The sequence below is a fragment of the Entelurus aequoreus genome, linkage group LG04 (genome assembly GCF_033978785.1).
Source record: "Entelurus aequoreus isolate RoL-2023_Sb linkage group LG04, RoL_Eaeq_v1.1, whole genome shotgun sequence".
Classification (NCBI taxonomy): domain Eukaryota; kingdom Metazoa; phylum Chordata; class Actinopteri; order Syngnathiformes; family Syngnathidae; genus Entelurus; species Entelurus aequoreus.
Window position 1 is genome coordinate 13,909,764 of NC_084734.1, and position 16,296 is coordinate 13,926,059.

Genomic DNA, 16,296 nt, shown 5'->3' on the forward strand with positions numbered 1-16,296 from the left:
TATAGACCTTTAAACCCTCAGGTGGTACTGCATCAAAAAGCGACATCAGTGTGTAAAGGATATCACCACATGGGCTCAGGAACACTTCAGAAAACCACTGTCAGTAACTGCAGTTGGTCGCTACATCTGTAAGTGCAAGTTAAAACTCTACTATGCAAAGCCATTTATCAACAACGTTAATGATTATTTTGCAAATAATCATGAACTTAGAATTTAATGGCGGCAACAAATTGCAAAAAAGTTGTCACAGGGGCATTTTTACCACTGTGTTACATGGCCTTTCCTTTTAACAACACTCAGTAAAGGTTTGGGAACTGAGGAGACACATTTTTGAAGTGGAATTCTTTCCCATTCTTGCTTGATGTACAGCTTAAGTTGTTCAACAGTCTCCCTTCTGATATTTTAGCTTTCACATTTTCAATGGGAGACAGGTCTGGACTACAGGCCGGCCAGTCTAGTACCCGCACTCTTTTGCTACGAAGCCACGCTGTTGTAACACGTGGATTGGCATCGTCTTGCTGAAATAAGCAGGGGCGTCCATGATAACGTTGCTTGGATGGCAACATATGTTGCTCCAAAACCTGTATGTACCTTTCAGCATTAATGGTGCCTTCACAGATGTGTAAGTTACCCATGTCTTGGGCACTAATACACCCCCATACCATCACACATGCTGCCTTTTACACTTTGCGCCTAGAACAGTCCGGATGGTTCTTTTCCTCTTTGGTCCACATTTTCCAAAAACAACTTGAAATGTGGACTCGTCAGACCACAGAACACTTTTCCACTTTGTATCAGTCCATCTTAGATGAACTCGGGCCCAGCGAAGTGTTTCTGGGTGTTGTTGATAAATGGCTTTGGCTTTGCATAGTAGAGTTTCAACTTGCACTTACAGATGTAGCGACCAACTGTAGTTACTGACAGTGGTTCTCTGAAGTGTTCCTGAGCCCATGTGGTGATATCCTTTACACACTGATGTCGCTTTTTTGTTGCAGTACCGCCTGAGGGATCCAAGGTCCGTAATATCATGGCTTACGTGCAGTGATTTCTCCAGAACCTTTTGATGATATTACGGACCGTAGATGGTGAAATCCCTAAATTCCTTGCAATAGCTGGTTGAGAAATGTTGTTCTTAAACAATTTGCTCAGGCATTTGTTGACAAAGTGGTGACCCTCGCCCCGTCCTTGTTTGTGAACGACTGAGCATTTCATGGAAGCTGCTTTTATACCCGATCATGGCACCCACCTGTTCCCAATTAGCCTGTTCACCTGTGGGATGTTCCAAATAAGTCTTTGATGAGCATTCCTCAACTTTCTCAGTCTTTTTTGCCACTTGTGCCAGCTTTTTTGAAACACGTTGCAGGCATTAAAGTCCAAATGAGCTCACATTTGCAAAAAAATAAAGTTTACCAGTTCAAGCGTTAAATATCTTGTCTTTGCAGTCTATTCAATTGAATATAAGTTTAAAAGGATTTGCAAATCATTGTATTCTCTTTTTATTTACCATTTACACAACGTGACAACTTACGCCGTCGGCGTTTCTGGGTGTTGTTGATAAATGGCTTTGGCTTTGCATAGTAGTGTTTTAACTTGCACTTACAGATGTAGCCACCAACTGTAGTTACTGACAGTGGTTTTGCGAAGTGTTCCTGAGCCCATGTAGTGATATCCTTTACACACTGACGTCGCTTTTTGATGCAACTTTTTTGCAATTGTGTTGCTGCCATTAAATTCTAAGTTAATAATGGCTTGCAACAAAAAAAAAAAAAGAAGTTTCTCAGTGTAAACGTTAAATATCTTGTCTTTGCAGTCTATTCAATTGAAGTTGAAAAGGATTTGCAAATCATTGTATTCTCTTTTTATTTACCATTTACACAACGTGACAACTTCACTGCTTTTGTGTAAGAAGTTAGTACAACATTGTGTGAGCGAGCGCACACTGTGGATGACTTATTTTCAATTTGAAAGGTGGCGGTTATTAATAACTGGCATAAGAAGCATTAAGTATATGAGCACATGTCAAACTTTGCACACACAATTTTTTCTATGTCAAGTGAACTATATTTATATAATTCATATATATTATATTATATTTATATATATTATATTATATTTATATAGCGCTTTTCTCTAGTGACTCAAAGCGCTTTTACATGGGGAAACCCAATATCTAAGTTAAATTTAAACCAGTGTGGGTGGCACTGGGAGCAGGTGGGTAAAGTGTCTTGCCCTACGATGGCGGAAGCGGGGATCGAACCTGGAACCCTCAAGTTGCTGGCACGGCCGAGCTATACCGGACCATAAGCAATGCAGGTATGAGTGTCTCACAATCTCCAGTGGATCCATTTGACGGGAGGGTAGTTTTTGTCTAACAAAGAGCAGAAATGGAGATTGTTGTCCTTGGTGGAGGTAAGAGAAACCACACACATGTTTATGGAGGAACAATCATTTCCCCCTGCACACTTGCGGTGTGCCATTACTCACGCTTAAAGCGAAATTGGTTGCCTCACCTTGTCAACAACACTGTCACCTGGCAGACAGGGAGGAGGCGTGTGATGAATTGGCCCGTGATCGATGGGCCGGATGGACGTGTGGGCCGTCAGCGTCCCCCCCCCACTCACTCACTCACTCACTACACAACAACAACAAATTGCAGATGGCGTGCTGACACGCCACAAGAACACAAACAGGAGCGGTCATGCAGGAGAAGATTTCATGTGCAGGTGGAATGACTAAAGAAGGCTGCCCACACAAAAAGGCTATAAAACTTCCCGCTTGCCATCTTGCAGATTATCAGGGTTTGCTAGCCCGGAGGGGAAAATGAGGAATTCATCCAATTTTAGGCCAGCCGTAATCAAGTTTTAGAGGGTGATGAAACAAAGGGCTTGGAGACGATCAGCCGTGATCCGCACATGTCCGCCCACCAGGCCTGGGAGCAGATTCCAGTCTGCTGGCTTGGATTCATCAGCTCCAGGACGCAGCACTCCAGACCTCGGTGACGTATTAGCCTCCTGTGATGGATTTATTATACGCATTCATCACAACAACACCCGGAAACACTTCGCTGGGCCCCGAGCTCATCTAAGATGGACTGATGCAAAGTGTAAAATTGTTCTGTGGTCTGACGAGTCCACATTTCAAATTGTTTTTGGAAACTGTGGACCAAAGAAGAAAAGAACCATCCGGATTGTTCTAAGCACAAAGTGTAAAAGCCAGCATCTGTGATGGTATGGGGGTGTATTAGTGCCCAAGGCATGGGTAACTTACACATCTGTGAAGGCACCATTAATGCTGAAAGGTACATACAGGTTTTGGAGCAACATATGTTGCCATCCAAGCAACGTTATCATGGACGCCCCTGCTTATTTCAGCAAGACGATGCCAAGCCACGTGTTACAACAGTGTGGCTTCATAGTAAAAGAGTGCGGGTACTAGACTGGCCTGCCTGTAGTCCAAACCTGTCTCCCATTGAAAATGTGTGGTGCAATATGAAGGCTAAAATATCAGAAGGGAGACTGTTGAACAACTTAAGCTGTACATCAAGCAAGAATGGGAAAGAATTCCACTTCAAAAATGTGTCTCCTCAGTTCCCAAACCTATACTGAGTGTTGTTAAAAGGATGCTGAACTTCACACGTATGGAGCCTTTTTTTCCCTCCAGTTCTGTCACCACCCGACTAATTCTGGAAGCTTCCATCGGTCCACACATGCGCAAAGTCTACATTACTTCTGTCAATTTCTTTCACGTTCAATAACAATGTCATATATACAAAACCCAAAAGCAGTGAAGTTGTCACGTTGTGTAAATGGTAAATAAAAAGAGAATACAATGATTTGCAAATCCTTTTCAACTTATATTCAATTGAATAGACTGCAAAGACAAGATATTTAACGCCTGAACTGGTAAACTTTGTTATGTTTTGCAAATATTAGCTCATTTGGACTTTGATGCCTGCAACGTGTTTCAAAAAAGCTGGCACAAGTGGCAAAAAAGACTGAGAAAGTTGAGGAATGCTCATCAAACACTTATTTGGAACATCCCACAGGTGAACAGGCTAATTGGGAACAGGTGGGTGCCATGATCGGGTATAAAAGCAGCTTCCATGAAATGCTCAGTCATTCACAAACAAGGACGGGGCGAGGGTCACCACTTTGTCAACAAATGCCTGAGCAAATTGTTTAAGAACAACATTTCTCAACCAGCTATTGCAAGGAATTTAGGGATTTCACCATCTACGCTCCGTAATATCATCAAAAGGTTCAGACAATCTGGAGAAATCACTGCACGTAAGCAATGATATTACGGACCTTGGATCCCTCAGGCAGTACTGCATCAAAAAGCGACATCAGTGTGTAAAGGATATCACCACATGGGCTCAGGAACACTTCAGAAAACCACTGACAGTAACTACAGTTGGTCGCTGCATCTGTAAGTGCAAGTTAAAACTCTACTATGCAAAGCCAAAGCCATTTTATCAACAACACCCAGAAACGCAGCCGGCTTCGCTGGGCCCAAGCTTATCTAAAATGGACTGATGCAAAGTGGAAAAGTGTTCTGTGGTCTGACGAGTCCACATTTCAAATTGTTTTTGGAAACTGTGGACGTCGTGTCCTCCGGACCAAAGAGAAAAATAACTATCCGGACTGTTCTGGGCGCAAAGTGTAAAAGGCAGCATCTGTGATGGTACGGGGGTGTATTAGTGCCCAAGGCATGGGTAACTTACACATCTGTGAAGGCACCATTAATGCTGAAAGGTACATACAGCTTTTGGAGCAACGTTATCATGGACGCCCCTGCTTATTTCAGCAAGACGATGCCAAGCCACGTGTTACAACAGCGTGGCTTCATAGTAAAAGAGTGCGGGTACTAGACTGGCCTGCCTGTAGTCCAGACCTGTCTCCCATTGAAAATCAATCAATCTATCAATCAATGTTTATTTATATAGCCCTAAATCACAAGTGTCTCAAAGGCAAGGAAAAACTCACAACCCAGTGGGATGTCAATGTGAATGACTATGAGAAACCTTGGAGAGGACCGCAGATGTGGGTGACCCCCCCCCCCCCCAGGGGAAAGTTGAAAAAGATTTGCAAATCATTGTATTTGCTTTTTATTTATCATTTACACAACGTGACAACTTCACTGCTTTTGTATATTGTCTACCCAATTGATATCATTTATATTGTATATCGTCTATATCAGGGGTTTTTAACCTTTTGGACTTCGGGGCCCAACTTTTCCACTCAACATCAACACTGAATTAGCAATCGTACTCTTGACTTTAATCATATTAATTATTTATATCTAACATACTTAAGAGTTTACAACCTTCTCAAATATTGTATAACCATGTGTTAACCACAAATATTATTTAACACATAAATCTGAGGCTTAGGTAAGGCTGACTACAAAAATAAATACGAATCAAATACACTGCGAAAGAAGGCACTCATAAATAACTGATGAAAAATAAATGTACATGCAATTATGTTACATTAAAAATGAATATGCTTCGTAACTCAACTGTCAGTAAGGTTAAAGTGAAAATGCAAATTCAGTTTCACCACTGTCGTCATTATTTTTGCGAAAAATAAACGTACACGCAATTATGTTGTGCTAAAATAAATACACTGAATTAATAATGAATATGCTTCTTAACTCAACTGTCAGTAAGGTTAAAGTGAAAATGAAAATACATCTTCACCACTGTAGTCATTATTTGTGCGCTTGAACCTCAGGCTTTAGCTCCAGACTTCTTCTGTTTGATATTGTCATTACTGCCACAAGTGGCGGAAAAGTGTATTACAACTGAGCTTCTCTGCAGCCCATACGGATGACAGCTGAGGAAGAGATATATTTTGGTGGCCCTCTAGGGCAGACCTGGGCAAATTAAGACCCCGGGGGCCGTATGCGGCCCGTTAGGCTTTTCAATCTGGCCCGCCGGACATTCCCAATTAATTTTTTTAGGTCTTTAAGATGGAAAGTGTAGCTGCCATTATGATGTGCAGTGATGTTTTCTAATGACCGTAAGTCTTCAAATATACCATGGGTGTCAAACTCTGGCCCGCGGGCCAAATTTGGCCCGCCGTGTAATTTCACTTGGCCCTTGAGGCGATATCAAATTAACAGTAGAGCTGGCCCGCCGATTATATTCAGCGGCGGTGCCGCGGTAACACCGCATTCACGGCTAATTCTCATACTTGCCAACCCTCCCGGGAGAGTAGCAGATTTCAGTGCCTGTCCCGAAAATCGCCACATCCGCTTTTCATCCAGTCCAACGTGTGCTGGCCCAGTCACATAATATGTGCGGCTTCTGCACGCACACACAAGTGAATGCAACGCATACTTGATCAACAGCGATACAAGTTACACTGAGGGTAGCCGTATAAACAACTTTAACACTGTTAGAAATATACGCCATTCGGGAGAACATCCGCACCGTAACACAACATAAACACAACAGAACTAATACCCAGAACCCTTTGCAGCACTAACTCTTCCGGGAGCTACAAGGTGGGGGTGGGGGTTTGGTGGTAGCGGGGGGTGTATATTGTAGCGTCCCGGAAGAGTTAGTGCTGCAAAGGGTTCTGGGTATTTGTTCTGTTGTGTTTATGTTGTGTTACGGTGCGGATGTTCTCCCGAAATGTGTTTGTCATTCTTGTTTGGTGTGGATTCACAGTGTGGCGTGTATTTATAACATTGTTAAAGTTGTTTATACGGCCACCCTCAGTGTAACTGTATCGCTGTTGATCAAGTACACTTTGCATTCATGTGTGTGTGCGTACAGAAGCCGCACATATCTTGTGACTGGGCCGGCTCGTTTTTAGAATGGATGAAAAGCGGACGTGACGACAGCTCATAGCAGACGTTAAAGGCAGTGCCTTTAAGGCACGCCCCCAAGACTGTGGTCCGGGTGTACTATGTAATATAATTGCTGATGAACACCTTAGATGGATAATGAAGGTTGCCTCAGCTCAAAGCCTGAGCCCCAACATTAATGAACTAGCATCCCAGAAAAGATGGCAGGTATCTGGCTTGGGCACATCAGATTAGATCAGTGTGTCGCAAACTGAGCAGTTTGAAGTCCTGAATGGTTGGTTCATTCGTTGTTATTTTATTTTCAAATTTATTAGCCTGTGGAAAAAGTTAATGTTGATATTTACCTCAGAAGGCTGCAAATAGAAAAGAGGCATTCAATTTTTATTTCAATTGTATTTGATATGCCATTGATATTTTTTAATTATTATTAATAGAAACTGGATTTTGCATGTCACTATAAAGTGATATAAGCCTTGCTTGTTCAATATTCAATGCACAACTTGTTTGGGTCCCTATTAAAAGGTTAATTTGTTCAACCTTGGCCCGTGGCTTTGTTCAGTTTTACATTTTGGCCCACTCTGTATTTCAGTTTGACACCCCTGAACTATACTAATTATTTCAATGGTTGGAATTGGCACTTTTGCATGATATACTAGTTACTATGGTAATCTAATTAGTTACTATGGTAATCTAATTAGTTACTAAGGTCATATAATTAGTTACTATGGTAATCTAATTACTTACTATGGTAATGTAAGTCACAGCAGCTCAGACGAGACACCAAGCAGTGTGGGTGTCAGGGACAGACGTGGAAGGAGATTTAGTGGATATATCAGATACATCAGATTGTAGGTGGGTTTTATTTTTTTACACTTCACGTTCATATTTTACTGTGTTTCGCTTGATTGTAAAATATGTGGATGGAGAGGGGGTGTGACGTTCATATGTTGTCAATATTCAGTATTTTATCCTTCATAGTTAATATTGTAAGATTCTTTAAAAAAAAATTAAATTTCCATTCCGTTTTTTAAGGCGGTCTGTCCATAACGTTTCTAGCTTTCAATCAGACATTATTGTGAGGTTTTGTATTAGTGATCCTAAAAATAGATATACCGGGCACATTTATTTCTCTAAATTTGGCCCCCTGAGTCAAAATAATTGCCCAGGTCCTCTCTAGGGCCCTGGCTCTAAGGCAGTGTTTTTCAAACTTTTTTGAGCCAAGGCACATTTTTTGTGTTGAAAAAAATGCGGAGGCACGCCACCAGCAAAAATCACTAAAAAACGAAACTCAGTTGACAGTAAAAAGTCGTCGTCGCAATTTTTGGATATGACTTTAAACCATCACCAAGCATGCATCAATATAGCTCTTGTCTCAAAGTAGGTGTACTGTACCCACCTGTCACATCACACCCTGACTTATTTGGTATTTTTTGCTGTTTTCCTGTGTGTAGCGTTTTACTTCTTGTCTTGCGCTCCTATTTTTTTGGTATTTTCCTGTAGCAGTTTCATGTCTTCCTTTGAGCGATATTTCCCGCATCTACTATGTTTTAAGAATATTTCAGTTGTTTTTATCCTTCTTTGTGGGGACATTGTTGATTGTCATGTCATGTTCGGATGTACTTTGTGGACACCGTCTTTGCTCCACAGTAAGTCTTTGCTGTCGTCCAGCATTCTGTTTTTGTTTACTTTGCAGCCAGTTCAGTTTTAGTTTCGTTCTGCATAGCCTTCCCTAAGCTTCAATGCCTTTTCTTAGGGGCACTCACCTTTTGTTTATTTTTGGTTTAAGCATTAGACACCTTTTTACCCGCTGTTTCCGACATCTACAAAGCAATTAGCTACCGGCTGCCACCTGCTGATATGGAAGAGTATTACACGGTTACTCTGCCGAGCTCTAAACAGCACAGACACTCAGCAACAACACATAATTTGCAGACTATAATTACTAGTTTCCAAAAAATATTTTTAACCCAAATAGGTGAATTTAGATAATCTCCACACCGGACTGTATCTCGGGCACAGTGGTTGAAAAACACTGCTCTAAGGTTAAAAAACCGTTGATTATTAGGATTGCACGAAATAGACCAACCAACTCCAAATAATAATGCACAGAGCCAGGAAAATAGCAGCAATACAGCAGTACACGCAGTATGTGATGGCACATACAAAAGCAGAAATGCTCAGCGTCGATGGAGGGAGAATGAAAAATGGCTCAGAGAGTGCCTTGGGCAGGGAGGTGGAGCATCTGCCATTGGAAAAATATCAATACTCATGTTTCCCAGGCAGATGTTACTGAGAGGCTGCCGACAGCACATCGCTCCACCACGCCTAACTGTCACCATTACTATCCACCCGAGATGGTAATGATTTGCTATTATAATGTCATCGACCCGTGCGAAGGGTTAACATCCCCGGGGGCAGGCCGGCGGTCTGCGTCCTGCCACGCGATAAAGACACGTCCATTGGAATTCACTGGAAAGTCAATGACCATTGCTCATTCCGGGATCAATACTGAAGTTTATACTGTGCCTGAGTTATGAGCTGCCAGAAGAAGCCAAATTAAATACTGTCTACGTGTACTCGCAGGCTGTTCGAACAAGACTCCTCACCAACAAAAAGTCCAAAAAGATTACCGTATTTTCCGGACTATAAGGCGCACATCAAATCCTTTCATTTTCTCAAAACTCCACAGTGCGCCTAATAACCCGGTGCATCTAATGTACGGCATGATTCTGGTTGTGCTTACCGACCTCGAAGCAATTTTATTTGGTACATGGTGTAATGATAAGTGTGACCAGTAGGGGTTTAACGGCACACAAAAATGTCGGTTCGGTACGTACACTACCGTTCAAAAGTTTGGGGTCACATTGAAATGTCCTTATTTTTGAAGGAAAAGCACTGTACTTTTCAATGAAGATAACTTTAAACTAGTCTTAACTTTAAAGAAATACACTCTATACATTGCTAATGTGGTAAATGACTATTCTAGCTGCAAATGTCTGGTTTTTGGTGCAATATCTACATAGGTGTATAGAGGCCCATTTCCAGCAACTATCACTCCAGTGTTCTAATGGTACAATGTGTTTGCTCATTGGCTCAGAAGGCTAATTGATGATTAGAAAACCCTTGTGCAATCATGTTCACACATCTGAAAACAGTTCAGCTCGTTACAGAAGCTACAAAACTGACCTTCCTTTCAGCAGATTGAGTTTCTGGAGCATCACATTTGTGGGGTCAATTAAACGCTCAAAATGGCCAGAAAAAGAGAACTTTCATCTGAAGCTCGACAGTCTATTCTTGTTCTTAGAAATGAAGGCTATTCCACAAAATTGTTTGGGTGACCCCAAACTTTTGAACGGTAGTGTACCTCGGTTTAGAGGTCACGGTTCGGTTCGTTTTCGGTACAGTAAGAAACAACAAAATATAAATTTTTGGGTTATTTATTTACCAAATTTGCAAAATCTTCCACCCAAAATATTTTTCTTAGTGGAATATTTGATGTGAAGTAATCAAAACCTTGAATAGGTCAATAATTCATAACAATATTGATTTTGATTCATTTTTATGTTTGAAGCAATGACAGTTTGAAAGAAAAAAAACAGCTTTGTTTTATTAGTCAACATTGCAACTTTTTCTAAATTACATTTAACCTTTAAGCTTTTTTATTTCACTTTTGTTATGTTTTTGTTTATTTTAATAATATTTTTAGAATGTGCCGTGGGCTTTTAAAACATTAGCTGTGGGCCACAAATGGCTCACACTTTTGACACCCTTGCTCTAGATAATAAAAAAATGAAATGTGATAAATCTATGGATAAAAAGCAGAGCCTGGCGACGCATGCGTGTTTATCATAACTCTCTCTCTCTCTCTCTCTCTGCCCCTCCCTCACCAATGCTGCTGCGCGCATAATTCATTTTGTTTTTAACCCCTTCTCAACCCTGAACGTACATTGAAAATACACGCAACCCTAACTCAAAATGTCGGACATTTGAGGCATTTAAGAAACTCCGCCCTGACAGCTCCGCAAAAGAGGACATGTTCGGTGAAAAGAGGACGTATGGTCAGTCTATCGTAGCCCGTTAGCTGCTAGCATGCCGTGTGTTGTGCCTCGGTGTGCATTGTTTACACAACGTGCGTTACGCAACTTAATATGTCCGTGTGGAAACTCGTTCGGTACACCTCCGAACCGAACCGAAACCCCCGTACCGAAACGGTTCAATACAAATACACGTACCGTTACACCCGTAGTGACCAGTAGATGGCAGTCACACATAAGAGAGACATGTAGACTGCAAGATGACGCCGGTAAACAACACCAAAACTTGAAATTGAGAATATAGAACATTACACACGGCGCGCAAAAATCTGTCAAAATGTTTTTAGTTCGACTTCGGTAAGCTATGAAGCCGCTTGATGGATTGTCTGTGAATTAAACATACGGGTATTATTATGGTGTGTGTATAAAGTAAGACATATCTGCCGTTTTGTTTCACAATATTATGCAAAACCAACTTTCCTAACCTTCTGGTACCTGCTGATCTGTATTTGGGATCTGCATAAGTACTGAAAATTTGCGCATGTCCGCCTTTGTAGTCCATGGCAACGTCGTAGTCATAAGCTTTTTCTTTATCTCTATCTTCTTGTTATGGGACATTCATCCTCCACTGTTGCCATTTCTAATATAAATGAGTGTAAAGTTCTTACTTATATCTGTCAGTAAACTCGCTATGAAAGCGCTAAAACATACCGGTGTAGTGAGTTTACATTATTCACCCAAGGAACTTTAGTTATTAGAGAGTTCCGATCGGACGTTTTTTCACGGGACACATTTCGGGCGCTGTTGTTGCACTAGTGAGCCACGGATGAGGAGATGCTGCTCCGTTATTGATTGAAGTAAAGTCTGAATGTAATTAAAACAGTTAGCGCCATCTTTTGACACTTCTTCCACTCCCGCCCTTGCACGCTACACCGCTACAACAAAGATGACGGGGAGAAGACGCTGTCGAAGTGGAGGCACGTAAATAAGACCGCCCACAAAACAGTGCATCCTGAAGAGACTGTCAGAAAGCGACTTGAAGATGATGTGTAAAACATCATCTATGCAACATTTTGACCAAAGAACCACCATTACATGTTATGTAGACCACAAGGAAGTCTTTTACATTTAGAAAAAAATCATAATATGACTCCTTTTAATGCGCCTTCTAACCCGGTGCGCCTTTTGTATGAAAACAGACCTGACTAGACCCGCTCATCGGCAGTGCGCCCTATGGTCCGGAAAATACAGTACTGTATTTTACAAATATGGATGGTGAGATCGACAGGCGGATCGGTGCGGCGTCTTCAGTAATGCGGACGCTGTATCGATCCGTTGTGGTGAAGAAGGAGCTGAGCCGGAAGTCAAAGCTCTCAATTTACCGGTCGGTCTACGTTCCCATCCTCACCTATGGTCATGAGCTTTGGGTTATGACCGAAAGGACAAGATCACGGGTACAAGCGGCCCAAATGAGTTTCCTCCGCCGGGTGGCGGGTCTCTCCCTTAGAGATAGGGTGAGAAGCTCTCCCATTAGGGGGGAGCTCAAAGTAAAGCCGCTGCTCCTCCACATGGAGAGGAGCCAGATGAGGTGGTTCGGGCATCTGGTCAGGATGCCACCCGAACGCCTCCCTAGGGAGGTGTTTGGGGTACGTCCGACCGGTACACTGTAAAAAAAAAAGAAGTGTAGAAAACGCAAATTTTCAAGGCAACATGATGCAACAAGATTTTTGCGTTTTCTCAACTTTTGACTACTATTGTTGACTTAACTAAGATTTACAAGTTGAGATAAGAGTTATTATGTCAACTCTGATCTTCTTGTCAGTAATATCACATATGATCACAAGTTAATATCACATAGGATCACAAGTTAATATCACATAGGATCACAAGTTAATATCACATATGATCACAAGTTAATATCACATATGATCACAAGTTAATATCACATATGATCACAAGTTAATATCATATACGATCACAAGTTAATATCACATAAGATCACAAGTTAATATCACATATGATCACAAGTTAATATCACATACGATCACAAGTTAATATCACATATGATCACAAGTTAATATCACATAAGATCACAAGTTAATATCACATACGATCACAAGTTAATATCACATATGATCACAAGTTAATATCACATATGATCACAAGTTAATATCACATATGATCACAAGTTAATATTCCATATGATTTGTGGATTTATTATTTTGTAAAAGTCAATATCTATATCTAAATTCCATTTAAAGCAGCACACAAGTTAATATCACATATGATCACAAGTTAATATCACATATGATCACAAGTTAATATCACATATGATCACAAGTTAATATTCCATATGATTTGTGGCTTTATTCTTTTGTAAAACGGATCAAACTCGCCACAAAATTAACTACAAAAAGATAGATTTTTCAAAAAAGATTTGAAAGATTGAAAGATCCGAGTTGACATAATAACTCTTATCTCAACTTGTAAATCTTAGTTAAGTCAACAATAGTAGTCAAAAGTTGAGAAAACGCAAAAATCTTGTTGCATCTGTAGCCTTGAAAATTTGCGTTTTCTCAACTTTTTTTTTTTTTTTTTTTTTTTTTTTACAGTGTAGGAGGCCACGGGGAAGATCCAGGACATGTTGGGAAGACTATGTCTCCCGGCTGGCCTGGGAATGCCTCGGGATCCCCCGGGAGGAGCTGGACGAGGGAGAGGAAAGTCTGGGCTTCCCTGCTTAGGCTGCTGCCCCCGCGACCCCACCTCGGATAAGCGGAATAAGATGGATGGATGGATGGTATTTTATAAATGGTAGACTACAATAGCAAGATAATGAAGCGGAGACAGGTGTAATTAATAATAGATACATTGAGAATAAAATGGAAGTGAAACAGCAGTTCAAGTAACACCAGAGCGCTTGGAAGCATGTAATGGAAGGGCATTAGTGGAAAAAGAAGACTATTTTATTCAGCAGTGACAAAGATGAAGAACTCATGAGAACCATAGCAACAAGCAGAGTTTTTCATCTAGCCTTGCTGCTGCATACCAGACTCACTGCTGTCAGGAATTCCACACATCTTTTCTCCCGAGACCATGGCCGTCCGACTGGAGACCAACAAGAACATTAAAATAATGTTTTTCATTTCTTTCCAGGCATGGTGCCCACGCCCCAGGTGTGCGTATCCACCCTGGTCACGGTGAGCACCATGGCGGTGGTGGACCTCTACCTGCTGGAGCAGAGCATGCTGGGGTCCCGAGGGGTGGCCGGGCCCGGCGTGTGGCAGTGCGTGGCCGTGCTGCTGGGTGACCTGGGCTTCCTGCTGGCGCTGCGCTTCGTGTCGGCCGGGGTGGTGTCCGAGGCGCGCTCGCCGCAGCGGGGCTTTGCCAACGCTCTCTGGTTCCTCTTCCTGTCCCTGCTCCAACTCAAGCTCTTCTTCGTGTGCCACAACTACAGGCAGGAGCGCCGGCCGCCCGACCCGCTGGCCAGGAAGGTCCTGACGCTCCTGCTGTCCATATGCCTGCCCTCCCTGTTCCTCATTCTCACTGGGGCCGACTACATGACCCCCCAGCGGAGGAAGCAGGAGGTGCGGAGTCGGCTCCTGTGGGTGGTGGTGGACCTCCTGGATGTGCTAGATCTGCAAGCCGGCCTGTGGGAGGCCCAAGGAGGGGCTCTAGAGCAAAAGCTGCCAATCTGGGCGGAGGGCCTGGTCTTTTTTTACTGCTACGCTCTCCTGTTGCTGCTACCGTGCGTGGCCCTCACAGAATTGGGGGCTACGGGCCTCCCGGGACAGAGGGGGCCACGGAAGGAGGCCTTGTACCCTTGGCTGAGCCTGGTTACCATCAACATCTTCACCCTGGGCCTGAGGGGAGCGGGCATTCTGTGGTACAGGGATTCCCGGGTCTCCACCGTGTTCCTGGGCAAGAACCTCCTGGCGCTGGCCGTGAAGCTGAGCTCAGCCTGGGAGAGACACAAGCAGGGGCGCCGTCCCGGCGGCGGTGGGGAAGAAGCCGGAGCCCGACCCGCCGAGTCGACGCTGCCGAGCCAGAGCTCGGAGCAGGGAGAGGGTCAATCTCAAGGGAAAGCCGCCTCCTCCCACTATCACACACTGTCTCGCCCTCCGAGCCACACTCTCTCCCAAGTCAGCCCGGGGCACACGGAGACGCCATCTTTCATCTCCCATGAACTCTAGACTCAGTACGCACATCTATGCACACCCAACGCAGAAAAACCCACAATGCTGGGAAACGTATGCACTTTTTTGGTTTGCGCCAGGAACAAATTGGGTCACTGCGTTTGTCGGTGGGCGTCGACTCGGGTCGGAACACTTTGGATTTTCCCAAGAACGTGCGTCTAAATGTCTTACCGTGTTCCAAGCTCTGCATATGTGGTTCCGTCTGTCAGTTTTTAAACTTGTAATTCCTTTTCAACAATTATCTGATAGCAATCTGGGGTAAGTAATTGTGTAGGGATGGGGAAGACCGCTGCAATTAAATTATTTGTCCATTTGAAAAAAAATAAAACACACCCATTCCATCATCCTTCTTGGCTGAGAAAACCGTGAAACTGTTTTTTGCTAATCACTTTGTATTAAAATTGCGAAACAAAATACTCTCTTTGTCTGAGTCAGTGAGAGGAATGTTTTCTTGTCTGTGATTGATTGACTGTGCTTTAAGACCTTCAAGGAGGCCATGTCCACACGAACACGGAGAGTTTCAAAGACACATATTTGGGGTTAAAACGATCTCCATCCACTAGGGGTGTAACGGTACACAAAAATTTCGGTTCGGTACGTACCTCGGTTTAGAGGTCACGGTTCGGTCCATTTTTGGTACAGTAAGAAAACAACAAAATATAACTTTTTTGGTCATTTATTTACCAAATTTGCGAAATCTTACACCAAAAATATTTTTCTTAGTGGAATATTTGATGTGAAGTAATGGGAACCTTGGATAGGTCAATAATTCATAATAACATTGATTTTGATTCAATATTATTTTTGAGCAATGACAGTTTGAAAGAAAAAAAAACAGCTTTGTTTTATTAGTCAACGTTGCAACTTTTTCTAAATTACATTGAACCTTTAAGCTTTTTTATTTCACTTTTGTTATGTTTTTGTGTATTTTAATAGTATTTTTAGAATGTGCCGTGGGCCTTTAAAACATTAGCTGTGGGCCGCAAATGGCCTCCGGGGCACACTTTTGACACTCCTGCTATAGATAATAAAAAATTAAATCTGATAAATCTATGGATAAAAAGCAGAGCCTGGCGACGCATGCGCGTTTATCATAACTCTCTCGCTCTCTCTGTCTCTGCCCCTCCCTCAACAATGCGGCTGCGCACACAATTTGTTTTGTTTTTAACCCCTTCTTAACCCTGAACGTACATTGAAAATACACGCAACCCTAACTCAAAATGCCGGACATTTGAGGCATTTAAGAAACTGCG

General features: G+C 42.5%; 2 protein-coding genes across 3 annotated transcripts in view; one reads left to right on the forward strand and one right to left on the reverse strand.

The window, feature by feature from the left end:
• tmem265 (transmembrane protein 265) overlaps positions 1-15,567 on the forward strand; it is a 17,000-nt gene extending 1,433 nt beyond the window's left edge. The window contains exons 2-3 of one of the 2 annotated variants that reach the window (XM_062044269.1): positions 13,463-13,647; positions 14,004-15,567. In XM_062044269.1, coding sequence (XP_061900253.1) covers positions 13,641-13,647; positions 14,004-15,040 — 1,044 coding nt within the window. In that variant the 5' untranslated portion in view covers positions 13,463-13,640 and the 3' untranslated portion in view covers positions 15,041-15,567. The remainder of the gene's footprint in view (positions 1-13,462; positions 13,648-14,003) is intronic. The other variant, XM_062044270.1, reaches the window with a different exon arrangement.
• The window catches only part of mrpl11 (mitochondrial ribosomal protein L11), a 243,340-nt gene that overhangs the window by 96,378 nt on the left and 130,666 nt on the right, over positions 1-16,296 (reverse strand). The window lies entirely within an intron of this gene.